The sequence below is a fragment of the Pelodiscus sinensis genome, chromosome 27, assembly GCF_049634645.1.
Source record: "Pelodiscus sinensis isolate JC-2024 chromosome 27, ASM4963464v1, whole genome shotgun sequence".
Classification (NCBI taxonomy): domain Eukaryota; kingdom Metazoa; phylum Chordata; order Testudines; family Trionychidae; genus Pelodiscus; species Pelodiscus sinensis.
Genome location: NC_134737.1, coordinates 9,635,521 through 9,661,767, shown reverse-complemented (window position 1 = coordinate 9,661,767; position 26,247 = coordinate 9,635,521). Strand labels below are relative to the sequence as shown.

The 26,247-nt window shown below is 53.1% G+C and overlaps 1 protein-coding gene across 1 annotated transcript; it reads left to right on the top strand.

Moving 5' to 3' along the window:
* Positions 1-70: 70 nt before the first annotated feature.
* On the top strand, positions 71-26,241 carry PRICKLE4 (prickle planar cell polarity protein 4). Its single transcript, XM_075910574.1, has 10 exons — positions 71-80; positions 2,215-2,332; positions 3,550-3,653; positions 15,903-16,074; positions 20,364-20,471; positions 21,226-21,354; positions 21,528-21,731; positions 22,153-22,339; positions 22,526-22,864; positions 23,529-26,241. The coding sequence occupies exons 4-10, from the start codon at positions 15,919-15,921 to the stop codon at positions 24,065-24,067; spliced, it is 1,662 nt and encodes a 553-aa protein (XP_075766689.1). The 5' UTR covers positions 71-80; positions 2,215-2,332; positions 3,550-3,653; positions 15,903-15,918; the 3' UTR covers positions 24,068-26,241.
* Positions 26,242-26,247: the final 6 nt, after the last annotated feature.

Below are 26,247 nucleotides of genomic sequence, written 5' to 3'. Positions count from 1 at the left end.
GTGTAGAGTGATCCCTGAATTCTGTGATTTGTAAAGTACTTGGTGCTTCTGTGTAATGAAAGATGCTGTAGAAATGTAAGGTGAGATCATATATTAAATCCTAATTCAGTAGGAGGGCTCCCTTTAGCAACAAAGTGCTCACTCCTAGTCTGTTACCCAGGCATCTTCCACCACACTCTTCAGAGACTATGAGACAGGGACACCCACCTCGGGGCACTGTGTCTTCTGCCCAGCCTTGTATCTGCCAACTGCAGCATTCTCTGATTCAACTACAGTAGTACCTGCTCACAATATCCGCATAACTGCCCTGAATAGAATTAGCATTATATATAGTCTGAATGCATGGGATATAAATAACTTTCATAATTAATATTGCTAGTGACAACTATTTAAAGATGGGTTTAACATGAGTTCCCTGATTTATGAACAGGAATAGGTTATGGTTGTTCTAGCCAACCTATAACATCAGTGTTAAATTCTCTTCTGAAGTCCACAGGTGTGATAGGGAAGAATTTAACTCTGACCTCTGAGGGCACATCTACACAGCAGGGCTAAAGTCAAATTAAGCTATTCAACGTCAGCTACATCAATTGCACAGCCGAAGTCGAAATAGCTTAACTCAGTTTTTGACGCTGTCTGCACAGCAGGAAGTCAAAGGAAGAACACTCTTCCTTCCATTTCCCTTACTCCTCGTGAAATGAGGGTTACCGGAGTAAGAAGTCCTCCAGCTCAACATTATTTTGGAAAAAAAAGACTTGAAGTGTAGACGTGTACTATATTATTTCAGAATAATGTCAGTTATTCCAAACTAATGGTGCAGCCTAGACATACCCAGAGAGATTGTTTCAAATGGGTTTTGAACATGACTCCGAGAAAATATCCTTGTCCATACCCGTGAGAGGAATTAATCTGAGACTTCTGCTGGCAACAACAGTGATGGAAATTGCCTGTAGCTGGAATACTTCTGATCCCCCTGTGAAATTCTCCCCGGCCGATGGAGTTGTCTGGAGGCATATGCACTATATGAATAGGGCATAATAAATGTGCAACCCAGCTAAATATGGCTCAGGACATACTACAAGAATGGTAGAGGGCTCCCTTGTGAGAGGGAAAGTAGGAAGGCATTACTTCAGTGGTGGGCAACCTGTAGCCCACAGGGCACACGTGACCCATCCAGATTCCATATGTGGCCGGCAAGACATTTTCCTGGCCCTTCCCTGGGCTGAGGGGTGGAGCATGTGTCTGGGGGGCCTGCCAAGAAGTGGGAGCTAAGGGGGTAACTGCCCTGGGACCTGGTGATCTTAAAGGATCTGGGGCTCCTAACCACCTTTACTACACTTTACATTGCTCCTGGTTCTGGCCAATAGGAGCTGAGATATTTTGCTGAGAGGCAGGGGCAGCATGTGAAACCTCCCCCTCCCCTTTCCCCCCAGCACTCAGAACAGAGAGCCACAGAGAGCAGCCAGCCATTTTGAGCAGCCTGAGACTGTGACAGGCAGGAGCAAGGGTGGGAAGGGGGCTGAGCAGGGGTGGGAAGAGGCAGGTCCTGGGGTGGAGGGGGGTTTTCCCGGGCTGGCAGTGCACTGATTCCTGCAGGGCTGCTGACTGGGCGCCACCTAGGTAAGCACTTCCAGGCCAGAGCCTGTCTCTGGCACCCCAGCCTCTCTCTCCCCTAAACTCCCTGCCTCACACTACCACCCCTCCTGCCCCAGGTCATCACCCTCCCAGACCCTGAACCCCCACTTATACACCTCCCCAAAGCCAGAATCCTCTCCTGCACCTATACTCCATCCCTGACCCTGACCCCCAATCACCTGCCCCAGGTTACCATCCAAACCCTCTGCACTCATCCTCCCTCAGACCACAACTCCCTCCCAGACCCTGCACGCTCTCCTACATCCCTTCTGGACTCTGCACCCCAAGCTCCTGCCCCAGATCACAACCCCTCCTTCACCCAAATGCCCTCTCAGACCCCACACTCTCTCCTCCACCCCAGGCTCCCTTCTGCACCCAACCTCCATCCCAGACTGTGCACCCCCTCCATGACGAAGTGTGGCCCTTGAACACTTACAAAAAGAGTCCCCACCCACATCAAAAATTCTTGCCCACCCCTGAGCAAGGCAGCACCTTCTGAGTTACCATTGTGTTATAATGTCTGGTCTTGTAGATGGGAGCTTAAGTGTGATTGAAATGTTTCCCTTTCTGTGTAAATAGACACAAATGGCAGCGAGTGAATGGACAAGGACACAGAGGAGGCAGGGATATTACAAACGGTGCACACAGAGAAAGAACTCAAGCAGCGCAATGGGACAAAGTCCACAACAGCAAGCAGGCAAGATAACACTGACCCCAAACCCAAACACAGTCGATTAACTTTCACTGGGTACAAGGTGGTAGAACAGTTTCCTTAGAGCTTCCCTTTAGCACAGGTTGAGCTGCATGTGCCTGGACTGGAACTCCTGTTAGAAAGCCAGGCTGGGTGAACTGAGCGGGGTAGTAGTATTTGAAGGGCAGAGCTCCCTGGTTGTTGTGTTTGACAGGTGGCCAGTGAAATGCTATTGAACAGGGGTGGTGATACATAGAGGGCATGCTGGAGGGTGGAGCATCCTCCCACCTCTGCTACTGACTGGCTGTGTGACCCTGGGCAAGTCACTTCACAGTCCTCAGCATTTCACTTATTTGTGTTGCCATAGTTCATCGAGGCCCCAGCCGTTTGGCTAGATGCTGTACAAACCAATAACACAAGCTATGCTGCCAAGAGCTTACATTGTAAGCATAAGCCGAGACAAGAGGTGACACAGCAAACAGAGGGGAACCCGAGGTATCAGTCAGACAATTATAATGAATGTCATTAATAGCAGTCAGAGCTCTCCAGCTGCCTAACCATTATTTTAGGCATCATGGCTGAAGTGAGTTTTAAGGAAGGAGTCGCTTCCCTGTGCCTCAGTTTCCCCATCTCTTAAAGGGGGATAATTATCTTTACCTTCTTTCCTGAAGCCTCAAAAGAATGTGTGAGCTGTGTAGCATAATAATCATCACCGAGGGTAACAGCAACAAACCAGTGAAGCAGAGGGAATGAGACAACAGATGGGAGGGAGGTAGAGAGGTAGCGAGCAGCAAAACATCGCCCAGTTCTTTCCCCTGCAGGGTTAACAACAGCCTCCTTTCGCCTGATTTCCCTCCCTGCCTGCTGCCATTGGCTGCCTCTGTAGGTTTAAGCTAAAAAGCCCTGTAATTAGGATCCCATCTGACACAGATCCAGTTTCCTGGGCAGGCAGATTTTTAAAAAGAAGAAAAAAAATCTCCCTGGTTTAGCCTGGATGTTTTCCTTTCGCTTTGCTGCAAAACTTTCCACGGCTCAGCCACTCTCCTGCCTGAGGCCCTTGGAAGCAGGTGGAGACCAGGGTGACCAGCCAGCCCAATATTATGGGGCTATCCCAATATTAGGGGCTTTGTCTTCTACAAGCAACTGTACTCCCCCCACCCCCCTTCCGCCCTTGGTTAAAAATTGTGTCCTGATTTTTCACACTTGCTATCTGGTCACCCTAGCTGGGGTGCAGCCGGAAAGGGGCAGGAAGAAATACGAACCTCGCGACGTGTGGGCGAAGCCGATCTGTGCTGTGGCGCGGGAAGGAGGGGGCCTCGGAAAGAAGGTAGGTGATTGATTGTGTTGCTGCGGGGCCCAGCAGAGCCACGCTGTGGGGGGTGGCGCGCTGTTATCGTGGGGGTGCTGAGAGCCACTGAACCAAACTGGAAACCCTGCATGGCATGGAAAGTCTGAGAGTTCTACTGCTGCACCCTGCTCTGGGGGCTGCAGGAATAGCAGAGGGCAAGGAACAGGAGGGGCTGTCAGTGGAGGCTGTCTTTACCCTCCCTGCCTGGGCCAGGTGGAGGCACTGGCAGAGGGGAGAGAAAGAGAATCAGGGAGGGGGGTTCCCCCTGTGAAAACAGCACTGGGGTATCTAATCTAGGCACTTCCTCCCCCCTGAGGAGGGTCCCACAGAGCAAGCCTCAGGAATCCTGCATAGAAGAGGGGACTCCCCCGCTCACAGAAAACAGGCACTGGTTGGCTCTGCGGCTCAGCTGCAGGGGACAGAACTTTTCACTACTAGCTCGCCCCTCTGCCGGTTTCTGAATGGGATGGAAGGGCCACTGCGCCTGGCACTCTATTGCCCCTGCCACAGGCCGGGATGGCAGGCAAACAGCAGCTCCGTGCTGCCCGAAAAGGGGTGGGACACCAGGGGCCAGATATTCGACAGAGTCCAGTGCCCACACTGCGAGCCAGACCTGTGTATCTCCAAAGAGCCCTGCTGGAGCTTCGAAAGAGCCCAGCAGATTGGGCGAATCTGGCTGTAATGGTCACCGTGGGAATGGTTCGTCCCTGGGCGCTGCTGAGCACTTAACACAGCTCCTCCTGCATGTAGGTGCCTCGGTGGGAAGGAAAAGCTAGCGCCGGGTGTGTGAGAAATCGTGCCAGGTGGGAAAAGGCCTCGCTCTCTTGCCGGGGAGTTTAGTATTTTGAAAATTGTTTGTTTTCTTGACCAATGAAGGCAACATTTTGCAGTGTTCCACCAAATATTCTGCCTGCTGGGCTGTCTTGGAGCCTCGTGCTCCTGCCTGCAACCCCGATCACCTGGTGGAAGGCACTGCTGCCAATCTTGAAAAGGCCTGACTCCAAAGCAATCCGCCTGATGGGCTGCCCCAGAACCCCAGCCCCTGGATCCCCTGCCTCTGAGGCAGGCTTCTGAGAAGCCAGGCGAGAAAGCAGGGATGTGAAGTCACAACTCAGAAAGTTGAGTATATAGACCTGTATCTCCAGAAGTGGCAGGGAATTGAGACAACCGGAGGCCTGATTCACAGAGGGCTGAGAAATTGCAGCTCCTGTTGATTTACGTTGGCATTGGGGATTCTCTGGTCTGACCCTAGGTGTCTCAAACCGGGCACCCCAGAATTAGTGGGCATGGTTGAAAAAGGTGGTGACAATGCGGTAAGCCCCTTTGTTTTCCGTTTTAACTGAGTTTTACTGAAATATCCCTGCATTTTACAAAAAACATGATTCATTTTTTCCTACTTGTCACCCTCCTTTTGTATCTTTCAAAGATACAAAAATAAAACACATTGCTTTGTTAGGAAAATACAATACACAGCATGAGATATGTGTTATAATACATTGGTCTCTGTGTCTATGCCAAATGGTTTCCCCATGAAGTAAGGCCTCTAGTACAGTGAGGCTAGTGAGGGGGCTGCAAGAGTGGCCCCCCTTCATCTCAGTGGGCCACAAGATTGTCAAAACCAAGACACTCTCCCGCAACAGGATAGTTTTGCTCACTGCACTTGTGTACCCAGAATTTTATCAGCGCTTTGATTGGATGCAGAGGGAGCGCACGGCTCTCCCAGCCAGTGTTGGGTGCAATCAGCACCCTCCTCACTTCACGTGCTCTTGCTTTACTTTTGTAATACTGGTCGGAAAAAAAACTATGCAGATGAAAACCAGTAGAATCTGGTAACTCTGTGCATGGACAATGGTAAACAATGTTTCATGGGCCCCACACAGAACCCCAGTGAGCTGCAGGTTGTCCGCCACTGCTCCAGAAGATACACACAGTAAACAAACAGGCATGCTGGCAACCTCTGAATTGTGTGCACATCTGAACTATGGCACATCTGAACTGTTAAGGACTAGTCGATTAGTTGATTCCTCCTCCCTCCCCCTGCTTGCTGCCTCTATCAGATAGAGGCAGCAAGGGGGGGGGAAGGGGTACTTCAAAGTGGCAGTGCCGCACAGCTGAGCTGGGGATCAGCTATGTGGTGCTGCCGCTTTGAAACCCTGAGGTGGCGTTTCAAAGGGGCAGTTGCTGTACAGCTGATCCCCAGCTCAGCTGTGTGGGGGCTGCCCCTTTGAAACGCCACCTCAGCATTTCAAAGGGGCAGCACCGTGGAGCCCAGGGTCAGCTGGGCAGTCCCCAGCTGACCCTGAGTTCTGAGGAAATGCCGCGCGTAGCCCACGATTAGTTGGGGAGTCCCCAGCTGACCCTGGACTCTACGCAGCATGCAGCATGCAGCGCAGCATGGAACCCATGGTCCATGAGGGCACTGTGGCTTTGAAATGCACAAGAGCCCCCACTGGGGACTCTTGTACATTTCAAAGCAGGCATAATGCGTGCAGCCTGGAGTCAGCGGGACTTCCTACTGGCCCCAGGCTGTATGCACAGTTCCACATACCTCCTTTGTAATATACAAGAGCCCCAGCAGTGGCTCTTGTACATTTCAAAGGAGGAATGCGGAAGCACTTATCAAGTAGTCGATGGAAATTCCATCGACTACTCGACTAATCAAGTAACCTCAATTTAACATCCTTAATCTGAACATACTGATGCAGCTCATGCCCACATTTCAAGCTGTTAGAAGATAATGGTTTAAAGATCTGACTCACTAAAATGAGAAGAAAATGAAAATCTGTATCAGAACACAAGGACCTATTTAAAAGTTTTTTACAAAAAAAAAACAGGTGCTAGAAATGCTGTGACCCAGTTATTAAATGTAAATATTTATAGGCTAGCTGTTCAAAGCATACAACAGTAAACTGTTTATTTAAATGAAAAGTTTTATTTGGGGATTAGGGATTGTTTTCTTAATCGCATTGTGAGTTTGAGTTCTGTTTTAGTTCTACAACAAACTACATTTATAAATGGAATTCAAAGCATTAATCTTCTGAATCCTTTTTCCCCGTGTCTTTCCACCCATCAAAATAAACCCTCATATTTACCCAGAAAATTAGTAATAGTTTTTTGCACAGATGTTCACCTGTTTTTGTGGGGGTTGTAATAAACACTGATCAGTTCCCAGGAAAAAATTAAATCAAATCAAAACAGAAATGAACGGCCCTAAGTATATGGTGTGCACAGAAAGGGCATGTCTACACTAGGAAATTATTTCAAAATAACTTAATTCAAAATAATAACTCCTGAAATAATAATTTTTAAATAAGTGTTAAATTCCCTGAGGAAAGCAGGAGTAGTTATTTCAAAATAACCAGCCTGTTAGTCCGAAATAACGGGCTTGATAGTGTGAATGCTCCACTTATTTTGAAATAAGGGGGGTAATTTCAAAATAACTTCGTAGTGTAGACTAGGGCAAAGAGAAGTGATGAAAGATGAACGTTATTCCTGATGGCTTTAGTCTTAAACAACTGCATTTGGAACCAAAGAAGGAATGTTGAGCGTGAGTTGAAATTTAACATTATGGGCTTGGCAGAAGAGAGCTGGAAGGGAGCACGCACAGCCCTTGGGGAGCTAATGTAGGAAAGCAAAATACTATTTCACATTCATTTAGTGCATTTCTCCTGAAGATCTCAAAGTGCTTCATAAAGATTCCTGTAATTACTGTTCCCATTTCACAGCTAGGAAAACTGAAACTCCCAAGGGAGAAGTGGTGTTTCCAGGGTCACACAGCAGGTCAGAGCCAGGATCAAACCTTAGGAGGCTGGCCCCACTATTTTGGGTTCCAAATACTAAGGGCAGCCAGGGTAAGCAGGATTCACTCAATGGTGGAGCTGCCTCTGCTCACAGAATCTCTGAACTGAGGAACTAGATATTGAAAAACCCTAGTGAGGAGCATGGACGGAGATAACAAGATATTCTCCCCAGGGATCCCATGAGTTGCCTAGCACCTCTATTCATGGTGGCCCCCATGGCCTAATGGACAGGGCATAGGCCTCCTAACCCAGAGTTTTCCACCTGGGGTTTGAAGACCTCCATCCTTCCTGAGCGTTGTAAAGACATTTTTCACCGCCACTTTCTTGCACCACAGGGGTGAGCCTGGCAAGGTCATTAAATCCTTTTTCACATGGATGAGTGAGCACTAAGGCCAGTGATTCATAGGGCTTCCTGCATAGCAGGACAGGGGGCAAGACAAGGACATGAGGAAGGAAAGACTGAGGCTGCATCTCCACTTGCTGCACCGGAGATCGATCTTCTGGCATTCGATTTAGCAGGTCCAGTTAAGACCCGCTAAATCAAACACTGAGGACAGCTCCAGTTAGCGGCATTACTCCTGGCAGTCTCAAGGAGTAAAGGAAGCCAATGGGAGTATTCGCTCCCATCGGCCTCCCTCTGTGAAGACGGTGCTAAGCTCAGCATAAAGTAAGCTGACTCCAGCTATGTATTTTATGTAGCTGGAGTTGCACGCCTTAACCCAACCTTCCGGGTCTAGTGGAGGCCTGGCCTGAGCCAACCAACTAAAGAGGGGGAAGGCACTGAAGAGCTCTGCAGAGAAACAAAAGGAGAGGAACCCATCTGAGCTCCCTGCCCCTTCCTTGGGAGGTGCTAGCTATTGTAATTCCCTGCTAATTACAGGGAATTGTCCACAACCCAGCTGGCAGCTGCCCAGGTTGATTAGTCACATAAAGCCCAAACACAGGCTAGGACTGCAGGGACTGGATTAAGTTCCAGCCTAATCCTTCCTGACCACCTTCTTCCTGCCAGGGATACCACTGTTATTTCTCTCTAGGCCCCATGTATCCCCTGCCAGCCAGAAGTCTGAGGTCCATGCAACATCAGTGCTGGCTCCTCTTATTTGACTTTGACCCCTGATCTGAAGAAAGAGGGGATGTCAGCCTCCATGGTCCAATCTATCCTTGGCTTCTTGGCTGAGTCTACCCAGAGGACATAGGTGTGATGGACGGACTAGTCCCTTGGAAACTGGTGTGACATCCCCAGGTGAATTTCAGTAGGATGCCCATACCCCAGCAAAAAGCTGCAGGAGGAGAACTGGGCATGGTGGTCAGGGTGCAATACCGGGGGCGTTTGCTATTTTAGAAGGTCCTGGCTGGAAATCAAGGGAGAAAGGTTGTTCCTGAAACTCTACTGAATTATTGGTACTTGTATTTCCATAACACGCCCAGCACCCAATCAAGATCAAGCCCCATTGTGCTGTCAAGACACACAGTAAGGTGCAGTCCCCGTCCTGCAAAGCTCCCAAAGCCTAAATTGACAAGACAGACAGAGCGTACGCGAGAGGACGGATCCTCACCGTTTTATAGACAGGAAAACAGAAGCACAGAGGATGGGCCCTGCTCCTCAGACCTCAGTGTTCAGTTGCTGTGAGGGTTTCGGGGTGCGATCACCCCCTCCCGGTCCGAGAGGGGGGGTCTGCAGACCCCTTTTGGTCCTCCTTTTGTCCTGTGTTGTCCCTGGGCCGCCGATGTGGAGTCCGGGCCCCTGGGGTGCGATCACCCCCTCCCAGCCAGAAGGGGGGGTCAGCGAACCCCGGGCCGTGAGTACCCGCCGAGCGGGATGGGGCCGGAGCCCCTAGCCTTAGGTCCTCCTCCCCCAGTCCGGGGTTCTAGTTTGGTCCCTGTCGGTTAGTGTGGGTGTCGGGTGCTGGATGCTCCCCGTGTGGAGGGAGGGGGACCCGGTCCCGCCCTCTCTCCGGGTCCCAGCCCGGGGCCCTGAGCACCGGGGCCGCTGGCGCCCCGGCACGGTGGATGAGGGGGGTGAGGATTCTCCCCCCTGTGGCCCGTCCACCCACAGCCGCCAGAAGCGCCCTGCCCCGGGCTCCTTCCTCCCTCCCGTTGGGTCCGCCTGCCGATCCCCGTCGCCCTGGAGCCTACCTCGACTCCGCGGTCTGTGGCGTCTCACGTTCCGATGGAGTCTCGGGGGTGAGCTCTCCGGCCCTGGCGCGCTCCTGGCCGTCCCGGTCTCTCCTGACTCGGCGCGGTGGGGTCCTCCTGCCGTCTGGTGAGGGGCTGAGTGCTCGCCAGGGGCAGTGGCTGTCCCGGAGGCCCCGGGACCAGCGCCGGGCCGGCAGCCGGGCTGTGTGGCGCTCACGCTCCGTCCTGCGGTGGGGGCTGCTCCTCCGCCGCCGCGAGGAGCCTGCGCCCCGCTTCTCCGGCGGCGGGCACTTTTAAACTGGCCCGCCGCGCCGGCCGCCGCCCGGGGCCCCGCCCCTTCTGGGCACGTCCGCACTGGCGGCCCTCGCCAGTGGCCGTGCGCGGGCCGGCGGGGGGGAAGCCGCCCATCAGCTGCCGGCGCAAGCGCGGGGGAAGCGCCCCCACCTGCCGCCCCCGGCGGCTGGAGTTGCGGGGTTGCTGGGGGGTCTGGGGCCGGCCGGCAGAGCCCCGCCGGTGGGGACTCCGCTCGCCCCGCCCCCGGGAGAGTGACGGCTGGCGGGGGCTCCGCTCCCCTCGCCCCTGGTCAGGGGCCGGCCCGTCACAGTTGCCAAATTAGCACTCAATGTTGCCCAAAAGAGCCAGAATCGTGTGAATTCATGGTGGCATTTACTATTTGTGTGCGTGTGGACATGTCTGTATTAGCCTCACAGCAAAGTGACTGACCAGGAATTCTACAGTTGGTTAACACCACCATAAAACAGTGTTTCTTAAACTTTTTAAGACCGAGGAACACCAAACAGTAATTTTTTTTTTATGAGGAACACCAAGGATTTTTTGTTGAGCCAAAAGAAACCCAAAACACCAAGATCAGGGCGGGGGGGTGGGGGGGGCGAGCGGGGAGGGAGAGGATCAGAGGGAAAGTTATTGAGAAAAAAAAATTGCCTGCCCCCTTTAAGGGTGGCCATTTTGAATTCTGTTGTTCTCCGAGGCACACCTCTGACTGCCTCGCAGCACACCGGTGTGCCACAGAACACAGTTTAAGAAACACTGCCGTAAAAGCATCTGGGTTGGTTAATTACTTAGATTTGTTACTAATTAAATCACCCATTTTAATATCATGTGCGGCTCCCGAGCCTCGTCTGAGTATCCCTACTCTAGGTATTTCAAAACTGCTCAGCTACTACATAGGAACCCAACGCCCCTAAATCCTTGCCAAACCCCTAACACTGCCCCACAGCTAGCTAACAGTTTGGAGCCCTTGCTGTAAGCCCTGAGGCAGGCTTCCCAGACCAGGCAAGGGAATTCCTATTTTGCTGGAGGACCTGATCTTCTAGGGGTACACTGAACACTCCTCCAACCTGCTACCTGTCCAGCCCGGTGTGGAAGGACCAGATGCAGGTTCCCCACAGGACAGCCCATGCAAGAGATGGTAGCACAGGGAAGCATGGGGCAGACAAAAGAGCGGTGTCGTGCGAGCAGGAAACAGAGACTGCATCAATACGGGCACAGACTACCTGAGCAGGTGAGCTGGCTTCCTTGTGCTACCATCTCTTGCATAGGCTGTGCTGTGGGGAACCTGCATCCGGTCCTTCCGTGCCGGGCTGGACAGGTAGCAGGTTGGAGGAGTGTTCAGTGTACCCCTAGAAGATCAGGTCCCCCAGCAAGATAGGAATTCCCTTGCCTGGTCTGAGAAGCCTGCCTCAGGGCTTACAGCAAGGGCTCCAAACTGCTAGCTAGCTGTGGGGCAGCTAAACTTTCACGGCAGTGTTTTAAACTTTTAAAAGTGATATTAAACTTTTATGACAGTGTTTCTTAACTCCAGGAGAGGGCTTGAAGCTGAAGATCTGGAGAGGCACCGATTTCCAGCCCAGGTTGGCCATTCAGGCATCCCAAATCCCTCTCCTTCTTCCCAGTGTTCCCCAGTCTACCCAGTGTTCCCCACTGGGCTACCGCAGGAGGCTCCCCACTCAGCTTGTGGGCTTCTGAGGAGCCCTTGCTTCACCACGGAGATCAACTCTCCTCCCTACCCCCCCAAAAAGTGACTACTGGTCACCCCACCACTGCCAAAAAGGCTCTAATGTCACCGGTGGACTCGGGGTCCATCCTGTTTCTTAGAGCCCTTGGCAGAGCCCCTACCCCTACTCTGTTCTTCCCATACATTATAGTAGGATCTTGGGGACCAAGGACTGAGAGCACTAGGCAGCGTAGCATCTCGGGGCTAGGCATTGCAATGCTGAGCAGAAAATCAGAGCCAAAGTGGTTTTGCTTAAGGCCGGGCAGCAGGGCTGAGGCACAGCCAGGAAGAGATCCCTGAACTGAATCCCAGCAAAATGCTTCTGGCTGGTTGAGGCCCATGCCCTGGAGATGGAGTTCTGCAGAGCAAAGCTTCCCCTTTCGATCCGTGCTAATATAAGAGCGGCCATACTAGGTCAGACCAAAGGTCCATCCAGCCCAGTATCCTGTCTTCTAACAGTGGCCAATGCCAGGTGCCCCAAAGAGAGTGAACAGAAACGGAATCATCAAGTGACCTCTCTCCGGTCATCCATTTCCAGCCTCTGACAAACAGACACCATTCCTGCACATCTTGGCTAATAGCTACTGATGGACCTAACCACCATGAATTTATCTAGCTCTTTTTGGAACCCTGTTCAAATCTGGTCTTCACAACATCCTCTGGCAAGGAGTTCCACAGGTTGACTGTGTGCTACATGAAGAAAAACTTCCTTCTGCTTGTTTTAAACCTGCTACCTATTAATTTTATTTGGTGACCCCTAGATCTTATGGGGCAAGTCAGCTCATCAGTATTTGGTCCACTAAATGCAAAGGTCTGGCAAGTTCATATCCTTCCCCTCCCCCCTTTTCCCCCAGCTGTATTTGTGGTCTTCCAGTGGGAACCACAGATTTCCCTTTCCCTCCTCTGAGGTCTGCTGCCCTGCCACTCTTGGGTGCTGGGCACTGGGAACATGGAACAAAGCAATGCCTCCTTTTGTGTTTTTTCCTCCTGTTCATCTGACAATCTGCTAAGTTAATTATTGACCCAGGAGCCCTACAGCTTCCTGTGATAATTACCTTGGAGGAGCAGGGAGGCATGGGGAGGAGACTCAGAAAAAGAGCCATTAACTCGTTAAAACCAAGAATTCCCCAAAGGTGTAGCGATGGTTCATTTTAAAAGCCCCAGTGCATGGCTTGGGCTCTTCCCACAATGCTTGCTCTGCTATAAAGCTACTTTTCTCCTAGGCACAAACAGAGCACTCACAATTCCCCTTGCTGAAGGGTTGTCACAAAGGGGGCGGGGGGAAATCAATGTCACATGCCTGCTGTAAAACTGATCCTACCTCCTGGAAGATATCTCTGTGCCTTAGAAAGGGGCAGAGGCTGGCAACAGGATAGGTAGGGGATTGTATTGTAGACAGAGATACGTAGCGTGATGCATATTGGAGATGCAGCTGTATTGCAGAAGGGAATGTGTTGCAGAGGGTACGGTGGTTTTCCAACTTTTTTTTCTCATGACCCAGGTGAAGAAAATTGTTGGAACCGGTGACCCAACATAATGTGCCTGAGGTGTGAGCTGAGGATGAGAGCTTTGGGCTGTAGGAGGGGCCTCCAGCTTTGGGGCAGGGGGGCAGGAGGGGTTTACCTTGAGCAATTCTCAGTAAGGGGTGCAAGGGGGGGGGGGGGCTAAGGCAGCTTCCTTCCTCTCCTGGCACTGCAGACCAGGCTGCCCCCAGAAGCAGCCAGCAGCAGGTTCCCAGCCTATGTGGGGCGCCTGATGGCAGCTGTAAGGGGCACAGCGCACCGGGGAGCGGGGCCGTGCATGTGCTGTGCGCCCGGGGGTGGAGCCGTGCATGTGTCACATGCCCGCTGCCCGGAACGCAGGAATGGCTCAAGCCGACCCTGGGGGTGCAGCACAGTCTGCGGTGCAGGACAGGCAGGGAGCAGCCTTTGCGCCCCCCCCCCCCCTCACCTGATACCCCCTGCAGCAACGAGACTCAGGGCCCAACATTCCACTCCCGGTCCTGGGACATGACCGGTAGTCTGAAAACCCCTGGCATATGGCACAGTAGAGGGGCAGGCTCAGCATTGCAGAGGAGTTCACATAGGGCATCTGGGAGATGCCAAAGAGGTGTTGCAGAAGGGCACAGCCATACTGGGCCATGCCATTGGCCCAGCTAGGCCAGTAGCTGGTCTTCCGACAGCAGCCAATGCCATCATCCAGCTTCTGACAGTCAGAGATTAAGGATGCCCAGAGCATAGGATTGCATCCCTGGTTAACTTGATTAATACTTATTGATGGACCTGTCCTCCATGAATTTAGCTAATTCTGGTTTGAACCCTGCTATAAACTTTGGCCTTAACAATATCCTCTGGCAGTGAGTTCTCCAGGTTGACTGGGCATGAGCTAGCTTGCTGGAAATGTCCTGAGAGCACAGATAAATGTGCTTGCTGGAGACGGATGCACATTGGGTATATAAACAGGTCCGCCCAATACAGAGGGGGTGCACGTGTAAGCTCTCCGTTCCCTGTAAGCTGAGCGATTGGGCAGCTGCCCAAGAGAGATTCAAATGCAGCCTAGCTGATTAGCAGAGCACCCACAGCCGGCAGCATGTGTTTCTACTGGTGGTGCACATCTGCACGTTTTGGTGCGCATAACAAAATGTGTTCCACACATAGATGGAAATATTAGAGGAAACATTGGTGGAGATCCGTGTTGGGATCGTGGTGTGTGATGGTGGAGGTATGCATCACAGGCCATGTGATTCAAGCACAATTTGCAGGGGTCGGGAGCAGAGTGTGCTGGCTTTGTATGCTACAGTGTGATTCTGGCTAATGGGCCAAGTCGAGGGAGTGAAGATGAACCCCATGCTGGGCGCTGACACAAGGTGTAAGTTACAGCAGCTCTGATGCCCATTCTGACTTGAACCTCATGAGCGAGCAGACAGACGCGATTTCTCACAGCAAGTCGCGCTTTGTCCGGCTCTGAACTTGCTTCGACTGGGGCGCCTGGCTTCCTGCAGGCTGGATCAAGGAATGCTCTACATCCCGCATGCTGAAATCGGGGTCAGGGCTTGGAAATTCCCCCAGAGTAGTGCTGCTGATCAGTCATGTTGCTGCAAATCTACCCCCTCTGCAACCCAGCCGCAGAGTGTCAGCCTCTGGGAAGGCATCCAAGCAACGGCAGGGGTCGAGCAAGCCGTCACGCTGCCATCTCGGCTTTGTTTTGGAAACCGAAGTGCGGAAGGAAGCCAGCGATGGAACAGAGACCTGGGGGAAGGGACTGCTTCCCACGGTGTAACCATTAGCCAGGAAAGCAGCCCAGTGACCGCGGGGTTAGGTGGCTGCCTAGGCTAGAGGGAAGGATGATTAATAACAGAACTGTGGAGGGCGTACAGGGAAAAATAATAGTTTCCCACTGCACTGGAATAGACAAGCTAAAGCTGCTTCCTGCGGCTGCACTTAGTGTCAGTGCACTAAATCATGGGATAACGAGGGGCTGGTCCCACTAGGAAACGCTCCCCTACCTCGCCTCGACATGCGACAGAGCCAGAGCCATTCCAGCCGGCTACCGCAACCCGATTCAGGGTTCATTCTCTCCCACATCAGGGGCCTCTCCCAAGGGCCTGGCTGTCTGTCCCAGCTCTCTTAATTCCTTACAAGCAGCCATGGCTCAGCTCGGAGTCCAACCCACCCCCGCCCCGCTTTTCAAAGCTCTTTCAGGCTCATTGGTTGAGCCAGAGAAGTCCTGTTATCTCCAGCTAACTTTCCAAGGTCTCTCTCCATACTCCTTCCTTCAGTGGGAAAAAAAACCCGGTTGTATGGATGGGTGAAGTTCAGTAGACCCCAGCATTGCTTTGCCGGGTACTGAAAAGCAGCTACCTCTGGGATGGAACTGCTCATTTCCCTCCCTCCTGAGTAAAGGCTGGAAGGTCCTCTTCTTACATGCACAAGGCTCCATATTGGTTCGGTAAGGCCATAAACATACATCACGAAGCACTCATTATACAGGTTCCGCCTAGGCACTCAAGTGTTCCATGTGGGTAAAGGAGCAAAGGCTCTGGATCAAAGAATTATGCAGGTTCTGTATGGGAAAAGAATCCAGCATGATATAGGTAAATGCCCCATACAGACACCATATGAGTTCTGGTTCCATATAGGTTTTGTATGACCAATTGGGCCATGTCTTGATAGAAACACCAGCACAAATTTCAGGTCCCGTGTGAAGGCACCGGCCCATCAGGACATTCTGCCTGCCCTGTGAACAGCCCTGCCCCATCTCCCTTTGGTTTTGTTTCAGTTCTCTCCTCCTGCTGATGTCCCTGCTGAGCCCCGCATGGCCCCGGAGAGACAAACCTCCCTGCAGCGGGCCACTAGCTGGCCTCCCACCCACCTCCTCTTCTTCCGACAGTGACTCCGGCTGCGCCCTGGAAGAGTACTTGGAACCTGCGGCCAACGCTGCCCCGGCACAGGTAGGCAGGGCCCTGTCGTCAGCCCAACAGCTCTCCCCTCGAATCGGAGCATATGCTGGTGCATCGCTTCCCCCACAATCCACTCTGCCACTGCTGGGCCTTTCCCTGCAAATCGTTCAGCCGCCTGCGGTAGTTGACGCCCAGCAGCAAGCAGGAGGGCTGACACTGGTCCTGTTGAAACCTCCCATTCCATCAGGGCGTCGCTCCTGGAGTGACACCCCAGAGGAGTACAGAGGCTATAGCAGGGCTAAGGCTACGGTTGTGGGGTGCAGTCTTGCTGGGCTTCTTGAGGTGCTTGTGTCGTGCCTGCTACAGGAGAACTTTGACGCTGGACTGTCAAGGCAGGGCTGAAAGGGGACTATGCCAACTGCTCTTCGGCAGCCTTGCCCACCGTGTTTAGTTCAGGCCTGGGCTTCTCCAGAAAGCCGGCTGCTCACATGAAGAAACAAAACTTCCAGGCATAGCCTGGGACAATCCAACACCTTTTCTTTCTTTAGGACCAGGTCCATGCCCAGCTCTGCATTCTCCTTTCACCTGCGCAAGGGTGGCCCCGCAATGGAGCTTAATAGCTTTGTTGATACTCAGAGCAGGCCAAGGAAAGAACCTCAAGTTTGCTTAGAATCAAGGGTCCCATGCTGCTTTGTGGTTAAGCTAATCTAAAGCAGGGGCTTACTCAGCAATAACTTTCAGACCAGTCGTTCTCAGCCTTTCCAGCTGACTGTCTCTTTTTCAAGACTCTTATATGTCTCATGCACCTCCAAATTTCACCTCACTTAAACATTGCTTGCAAAATCAGGCATTAAAAAACAAAAAAAGGGTTACGACACGTTAGTACTGAATGCTGCTTTCTCATTTTTACCATATCATTATAAAATAAATTGACTGGAATATAAATATTGTAAGTTACATGTTAGAGTATACTATATGGAGCAGCATAAGCAAATCAGGTTGAAATTATAGGCCTTGCCTACACTGTCACGTTTTGTCTTTTGCTAACAAAACCATGAAACCATTTACACTATAAAAATGCAACTTTTGTTAGGGAAATAACACCCTATTTTGGTGACAAAAAACTTCCAGCCTTGCAAGAGACTTTTGTCTTTTCCCCTCCCTTTATCATCAACAAAGAGCCAATGTGAACTCTGCTGTTTGTTGTCTCCACAGAACTGGCTTCTGCCAGTATCCCACAATGCTCGGCCTGATGGCTGTGCTCAGTGTTTTGTGATCTCTGCTGCCCTGCAGACATACACCCCTCCCCTTTCAAAACTCTGGGACGTATCTGTCAGCTGAGTGAGCTACTCTGTTTATGGAACAAACAAAGAGCAAATCATTGGAATTCTCCTGTTCTGCCCTGCTAGGAACACAACGGCAAGCAGGCTGCTGCTGCAGTGGGAGGGCTGGAGAGACAGCTGTGCTGCTTTGACATTCCTCAGCATGGAGAGCTCACAAAGCTATGAGGGAATCCCAAGAAACGCAGGGATCAGCTCTACCTCCCACAACACTGCACTGTGGAATGCTTCCCCACATTGCTTTGCTAGCTCCCCTGTCGACAGATAGCGCAATATGGCCATGAAGTGTCAACAACGGGAGGCAGAAAAACCAGTCTGACCAGTTTTCACTTTTGCTGACTTTTGCACGTGGATAACACTTTTGTCACCAAACTTTCCCAGTGTAAACATAGCCTTAGTTTGTACTGATTTTGCTACCACTTTTTTGTAGCCTGTTGTAAAACTAGAGTAGTAGGGTTGCCAGGTGTCCAGTATTGATCCAGACAGTCCAGTATTTTCACTTCCTGTCCAGTAAAAAAAATGAAAATACCGGACACTTAAAATGTCCAGTATTTTCTGATATTTTTTCCCTGCCAGGAGGTGAAAATACCAGACTTGTCTGGGTCAATACAATACACCTGGCAACACTACATACATACACTCAGCAACTGGGGCCAGCTCTCCCTCTACCCCACTTACCTGGTTCTGCAGGGGAGCTGTCTGGCCCAGAGCAGGAAAACAAGATGGCTGCTAGCAGCCTGTTAAAGCCAAAAAGCCTCAAAGGCTTTTCTGAAAGGGGCCATGCTTAATAACTCTTGGGGTCCTTTTTTTTTGCTCAATAACTCTCAACAGAATTTTTCCCCCGGTGTTTTTTGGGGGAGGGGGGAAATGGGGTGTTCGGTATTTTTGGTTAAACCATCTGGCAACCCTAAACTCTAGCTGAATTCATGTAATCCCCAAAATACCTCTGAGTACCCCAGGGTTATGTTGAGACCATGGCTTTGGAAAATTGCTGCAACAGGTAGTGTAGTAACAGTAACCACAAAATATGTTCAGGAGATAGAACACAATAATACCACCAAAAAAAGGAACAAACAATCTCTAGTTATATCTTGCTTAGGTAGCTGGAAAGGTACAAAAATAACCTAAGAAGTATATAATAAAAGAAGGAAATGGATGAGGATTGGCATGAGAAACAATAAAAGGGAAGGGTATAATTAGCCTAAGAAATCATAGGGGAAATAAGACATCTGCAGAGTAGATGCAAGTTGTCAGTTACCGTCTGCAGCTGTTGATAACTTTCTGCCTCCTCGGGTTTGTTCTGTCTTTACTAACTGTTAAATCAGCTTTGAGTGGACATATTGATTTTTCTGAGGCTTGTTGTTATTGAGCTAATCCAGACTCCAGAGAGCCTCGCACTAAATGTATCATTTTTTATTAATTATTAATTACTAGTAAGGATGTTAAGGATTAGTTGACTATCTCATAAGCAAATGCTTATTGGATAGTCAGTTGACTAGTCGATTCCCCCCCCTTGCTGCCTCTAACAAAGGAAGGGAGGAGAAGGGGTACTTCAAAGCAGCAGCACCACACAGCTGAGCTGGGGATCAGCTGTGCAGCCCTGCTGCTTTGAATCCCCAGGGCAGCATTTCAAAGGGGCAGCCGCCGCACAGCTGATCAGCAGCTCAGCTGTGCAACACTGCCCCTTTAAAACGCTGAAGTGCCGTGGAGCCCGGGGTCAGCTAGGGACTCCTCAGCTAACCCCGGGTTCTGTGCGGCATTTCCCCAGAACCCAGGGTCAGCTGGGGACTCCCCAGCTGATCCCGGGCTCCACGGCACTAAACCCTTTGAAATGCTGAGGCAGCATTTCAAAGGGGCAGTGGCCACACAGCTGAGCCAGGGATCAGCTGTGTGGCATTGCCCCTTTTAAATGCTGCTTCGGCATTTCAAGTGGGCAGCCACAGTTGATCCCAGGCTCAGCTGTGTGGTGCTGCCCCTTTGAAACACCGAGGCGGCGTTTTAAAGGGACACTGCCACACAGCTGAGCCGGGGATCAGCTGTGTGGCCACTTCCCCTTTGAAATGCCGCCTTGACATTTCACAGGGACAGCACCGTGGAGCCCAGGGTCAAATGGGGACTCCCCAGCTGACCTCGGGTTACACGTGGCATTTCCCCAAAACCCTGGGTCAGCTGGGGACTCCACCTTGGTGTTTCAAAGGGGCAGTACCTCCCAGCTGAGCCCAGGATCAGCTGTGCAGCACATTGGAGCCCGGGGTCAGCTGGGGACTCTTGTACATTTCAAAACAGGCACCCACGTGCAGCTCGGAGTCAGCGGGACTTCCCGTTGGCCCCGGGCTGCACGCAAAGTTCCGTATTCCTCCTTTAAAATGTGCAAAAGCCCTCGCAGGGGCTCCTGTACATTTCAAAGGAGGAATGTGGAAGTGCCTATCGACTAGTCGAGTAGTCAATTAACCGCAATTTGACATCCTTAATTAGTAGGAGACTTACCCGGTGTGGCCCAGAGTGGTGAGAGTCATGCGGCCAGCTTCTCCCTTGGGCTGACCCAATTGGTGGCTGTTCGCCGGAGAAAGCCCAGGATGGCCACAGTGGGCCGGGGTGGCCCAGGCAGTGGGGGCAGGGCAGCTTTTCCCCGGGGCTGGGGTTCTTGCTGCCCCCCTGTGGCCATTCATGAGTATCACAATCCCTGCTGTCACACCCCTCCCTCTTTTACATTTGATGCAAAACAATCACATTCCACGTACATCCCATTATCCTGGCACAATCCAACCCAGACCTTGTTGTAAATTATGATAAGAGGAAGCTGCCTACCGAATTTGGTGGTTCTAGCTTTTACCGTTCAGGCGGAGTTCTTGAACAGATGGGCTCAACAGGCAGATGGACGGCTGCACAGACAAACACCCTCTTTCAAATATATAGTAGATTGACAAATGATTAATCCTTGATTTGTAGTTACCACCACCCTGGAAATCTTTTCACGTCTGTCCCATGTGAATTCTCCAGGTATTTTCGTGCTCCGACGTGCCCTCGGTGGACACGGTTCCTGCTGCCATCAGGAGCCAGCTCCGGATCAAATCTCTCCTTCAGCAGCTGCCTCCGCAGGACTGCGATGTAAGACGGGCAGCAACTTTCCCATGGGAGTTCTTTACGTTGGCGATGGCTCACACATCCATCATTCCACCGCATGAGTCAATCTCATGCTTCCATTCTCCTTGGGCTTTGCCACCTTTTGCTACTCTACCCTTAGCTCCCTCCCCCATATCACCCTGTGTTCCTCTGTCCTGGAGCACACCAATACTTAAGTCTTTCCACTCCAAAGACAGCTCTGATGCGCCTTAACCCTGCTTTGCAGCCTCCCCTCCCGCCCAGTATGCCACTTCTGGGGTCCCCCAGAACTGAACTTTGCCAGTGCCTCTGATCCCTGACCTGCCGTTGCTCCTGCGACTCAGATTCCTGGATCTCTTGAGCAGAAGGAGCCAGTGATGCCAAATTCTGCACTGGCTCTGACAGTGTGCCCGTGTGCCCACGGTGGCCCCACCAACCAGGGCTGGTTCTAGGAGCAGGGCAGTCGCTCCACCCCCACCTCCCGGGGACAAAGCATTGCTGTGCCACTCAGCTGAGTTTCTCCACTCCTGATTGGCCAGCCTGCCTTTTTTGTTTTCAGTTCTTATTTCTTTGCTCAGTCACATGGGCTCCTGATGCCTCCCTATCCCAAACTCCTGGCACTTGTGCCTGTGTTCTGTTGTGATGCCCATGGCCGCAGCATCCAACCACCCCTTCCATGTGGGAGCCCCAGACTGCGGGGTGAACCCCCCTCCCCCAAGAGCTCCTGCTGCTGGAATGCTACCGTCTGGTTCCTTCCCAGGACAGGTACTGCCCCACCCTTGGGGAGGAGGAGAGGAAACAACTGCAAATGTTCAGTGCCCGTCGCAGGCAGGAGTCACTTGGGCAGGGTCTGGCGTACCTGGTGCCCTCCGCCTGCCTTTGTGAGAAGGTAAGCTGTTGCCACGCTCATTCCAACCTCCCTTGTGCCCACGACAGGCCAGGGAACTGTAGGCAAGGATCCATCAACTGTGCCCCTTCTTCCACCCTGTGAAGACCTTTGACTGGCCAGCTCACAGGTCCCCGGTCAGTTTTCAGGGCTGATGCCACCCATTTGCCTTGCAGTGCGGCAAGAGGGTGAATGCAGGGGATCTGGGGGTTTTTGCAGCCAGGCTGGGGGAGCGATCCTGCTGGCATCCCTCTTGCTTTGTCTGCCATGCCTGCCACCAGCCTCTGGTCGACCTGATCTACTTCCACCAAGCGGGGAAGGTCTACTGTGGCCGGCACCACGCCGAGTTCTTCCGGCCACGCTGCGCCTCGTGCGATCAGGTAGGCACACAAGCGACTGTGCAGGCTGCGTGGGGCTGTGTCCTGCTTTGGGGTCACGGGAACTGCCAAGCGATGCGAGTCCTTGGCTCCGTTTAGTCCGGCATCCCCACCATACGGCACCAGCCCATTGGGCCATCTACTCCGGCCTCCTGGCTCCGGTGGACGAGGCTTAAAGAAAGCCGAAGGTACCCTCTTATATAAAGTTGCCCACGGTGGGGCCATGGGCAGCAGGGTTCCTTTCTGAGCTCTGCTACAACCCACTTTTGCCCTGCAGAATGAAGTTGGATCACCCCCATCTCAGCATCAGAAATAAGCTCAAATCCATCCCTTCCCCTCCCTCCGATTTACAGGAGGTTGGGTTACAACCCAGATCCCAATCTGGTGTCCGGCTGAGGTCTCCCCTTGTGCCTTCTCCCTCCAGCTAATCTTCACAGATGAGTGCACGGAGGCAGAGGGCAGGCGGTGGCACACGGAGCACTTCTGCTGCCTGGAGTGCGACCTGCCCCTTGGGGGGCAGCGGTACGTCATGAAAGGCAGCAGGCCCTGCTGCTGCAGCTGCTTCGAGAGCCTGTACGCGGAGCTGTGCCAGGCCTGCGGCGAGCTCATCGGTAGGTAGCCGTGCGTGGCTCTGGGCTTGGGGAGGGCGCCTGGCCACAGAGGGGGCTCGGGGCAGCCAGAGTTCCAAGGCGGAGGGTTATGGACATGGGACGGCTCGCTGGGGGAGGATGGGCCCCACCCTCAGGTCATTGCAGTTCTGCGTGGGAGCAGCCTCTCTCTCGCTCACTGCCCCTCAGGTGTCGACTGCGAGCAGGCCACTCACCAAGGCCGGCACTGGCACGCCCGGGCCTCTTGCTTCTGCTGCAGCCTCTGCCGGATGCCGCTGCTAGGACAGCAGGTCATGTCCTACCACAGCCTCCTCTACTGCTCCGAGGCCTGCCGTTTGGAGAAAGCGGCAGCGGCCTCCACAGCCTCCGACTCCTCCGACTCCGCCTTTGTGTCTGCTCCGTCGCCCGACTCCACACCCGTCTCCAGGGCTAGCAGCAAGGGCAGCAGGAACCCCCCTGGACCAGGGATCCCCCCTCTGGCTCTGGCAGTGGGTGGTGATTCCAGCCAACAAACGACAGAGATGGATGGTATGGTCACGCGCAATCCGCTTTGAAAACTGGGGAGGGGAGAAATCTGGGGCAAGAACTCTGATCCAGCCCTATCAGGACAGGGAATTCACAGAATCCTCCCCTAACAGCCAGCGGCCAGCAGCGTTCCCCGGGAGCTGGGTGTTTGTGCAGCCGCCCAGGAGAGATTCCAATGCTCCCCTGCTGATTAGCAGAGTGCTCCCAGCTAGGTTTGTTTCTACTGGTGGTGCACATTCACACATGCTTGGTGCACACACAGATTTATTCCACACATGGCTGGAAAAAAATCTGCACATGGCTGGTAAAGAATAGAGGGAACATTGGAGGCCAGGGAATGTCCTCCAGCCAGCACGTAATGCCAGGGCTGGCTAGAGCAGAGGACCACTCTCCTTTTGCTCACATCCATCAAGTCACTGGGAGGCTGCATAGAGTCAGGAGTAGTCGAATCAGGCCTATAAGCTTTACTGTGACAGACCAGCTGATTAGGCCTCATGTGCATCTCCAGCAGTGTCCGCCCAGCTGGTGTGATGGGATAAGCCGTGGGGTGGGGGAAATTCTGCCCTGATTTATGTAGCCCCATTGGCTAACTGAACTCGGCTTGGGCTCCATCACTGTATAACGGGGGGATGTTCAGATTCTTTTCCTTCTCACTCTCCCCTTTCAGAGATGGACGACTCCCCAGATAACACCTCCATGCGCGCCACCTTCAGACGCCGGGATGGCCACGGACCAGCGTTCAAGGAGGGGAGTAAGGGAACTGCCTACCCCAGTGCACTGGCACAAGCAGCTGCTGCTCCCGCAGGCCAGGAACAATCCTCTTCCACCCCACCCAGTGAACTGGGCCTGGATGGACCCACGGCTTTGGGCGACCAGCTCACAAGGCCCGAGGAAGGCAGCAGAGCCCAGCACTTTAGGATCAGTTCATCCCCTGGCCCCAGGACGGCCGCACAACGGAGTCCGGTCCCACAGCTCGAGGACACCTGCCCCCAGGATGTCCCGGAGGAAGAAGATTCCTGGTGCCCGACCTGCTCTTCCTCTTCGGACTCCGACTCGGAGCAGGAGGGCTTCTTCTTTGGGAAACCGATCCCGCAGGTGGGGGCAGGCTGCCCGGCCCTCCCTGTCAGGGAACGGAGCAGCTTTGGCAGGGCTGCGGGAAGGAGAGCCAAGCTGCGGGGACGCAGTAAGCACTGCAGCATTTCCTAGCCAGGGGGAGGCTGGGCCAGGAGCGAGGGCTCCCACGCAGCATGGGAGGGCCAGAAAGGGGGTGGACAGCGGGAAGGAGAATTACTTAGCCAAGTGTATTTAACCGGAGGGAAGAAAGAAAACGAGAGGGTCCCCCCAGCAGCCAAGCCAGGGGAAGGGACGGATTGTCCTGGGCCAGCCAGTTAACCCTAGAGAGAGCACAGCCCAGCATGCAGGAGTTTACACCCAACCCCAGGCGGTGGGGTGTTCAGAGGTGCTAGTCTGGATGGGTCAGTCCCTGCAAAGCTGTGGCCGCGTTTACGAAGGTGGCGGGAACCAGCCCCCACACTGGCAGAGAGGAGCCTTTGGGTCCTTGCATTAGCAGCTGGAGGGGTAAGCAATGCTGCAGGCCAGGCGGGCCAGCCCTCTGACTAAGAACAGGTACAGCAAGCGGAGGAGCGGAAGGCAGACAGCCCTCAGGGCCAAACGCCTCTTACCTCACACCCAGACCTGGGAAAAGACAAACCAGCCCACCCTAGTTGCTCTGCAGAGGCCATTTTACTGTAAAAGGTTATCGCAGGGGGTTCAGGGCGGCTAGCAAGGACACATGCACAAATCTCTCCGCTGCCCCACAGTAGGTTCTCCCAAGCTCCGAGGGGCAGGAGGCAGAGTCTGGCTGCTCTGCCTTAGGTGTCCTAGGAGGACCTTTGCCCTTAATCTCCTGGCTGAGAACCCGGTGTGCGCCCCCATGGGGACTGAGCCAAGATGGACACAAGATCCTTCCACTCAAAAGCGGATGCAGCTTTTTGACCCACACTCTGAATGTGGGTGACTGGGCTCTGGAGAGAGGAGGGTTTGGAAATCCCAGAACCAAACTCCCTCAGCCCCACAGGGAGGGGCAGAGCATGAATGTGCCGGTGTATTGCAGAAATCAGTTCCTAAGCTTCACCAATAAAGCGCGACGTGGACCTGAAAGGAAGTGGGGTGTGGCTAAGCAAAGCAAGTCGCGCTGGGGACCGACGGGCCTGACTGCATCCTGCAGGAGGAAGAAGGAAAGGGCCTCCGTGCATTACAGGGCAGCCAGTTGCTGCCCAAAGGAAAGCAAGCGGCTGAGGCTGGGTGAAGTCCTTCCCCTCAGGGTATGTCCACACGACACCCGCGGTGGTGGCACCGCTAGGGCCTTGGAGGTGTAGCAATGAAGTGTAGACGCTTCCCACGTCACCGGAAGGGAATTTTCCTGTCAGTAGTTAATGCACTTCCCCACGAGGCACCAGCTACGTCAATGGGAGAATCCTTCCATTGTGTCTACGCAGCGGGTTAGGCCAGCCTTGGATTTAGGTGTGGGCCAGATCTAAGCCACTGGCATGGAATATGCTGGCGGAACAGAGCTTTTAAACAGGAGGGGCGGGGGCTCCAAAGGGCTGACGGAAGGGGCCCAGGGACGGAAGAACAGGGGAAGTGCAGGTCAGGAGCAGAGGGTGGGGAGGGGCGTAGAGAAGCAGGGCTGCCAGGCTTCCATAGGACTGAGAATTAAGCTGGCCTCGGGCCACGTTTTTAAAAGAGTCTAGCTCCCATGTAGGTGGAAAATTAACTGAACACATTTCCGAAAGAGCCCAGCACCGTGGCTGCCAAAGAGCTTGAAAATAATCCAGCCCCCTGGCTCTTTTAAAACACCCATCTCCAGCACCGCCCCTTCCTCCAACAGGAGAAACACCCCAAATGCAATGTTTCAGAACAAGCCTATAATGGCCTCCTCGAACAGCTGCTGCCGTGTTTCCCACTTTCCCCAGGGACCTCCCTCCAGCTGTCTTCACGCTCAAGCGGACTGACCCAGGAGTAGTGGCACAGCAGCAGCGGGGGGCGCTCTGCTCTTCCGCCTGCCATTTTATTCTTCAGCACGAAAACAGGTTGCTCCAGAAATAAACACACACTGTATAAAAGTTCAGGGAGCTCCCGGCACAGACCCCTTCCTCCCTCCATAAAACCACAGTGCTCTGCAGCCCCAAATAAAACTGCTGTGGGTGTTGGCCCCAGACAGGCGCTGCTCAACTCTGTGTCCGCTTCAGTCGGCCCCGCCTGACAAGGCTCCAGCCACCCCCCCACTCCTCGGACATCACTGAGCCATCGCCACGGTTACTGACCCCTTCAGCCCTAGCATCCCTCCCCCTGCCCCCAGTCTCCCCCCCCCCCGCTTCCAAGCC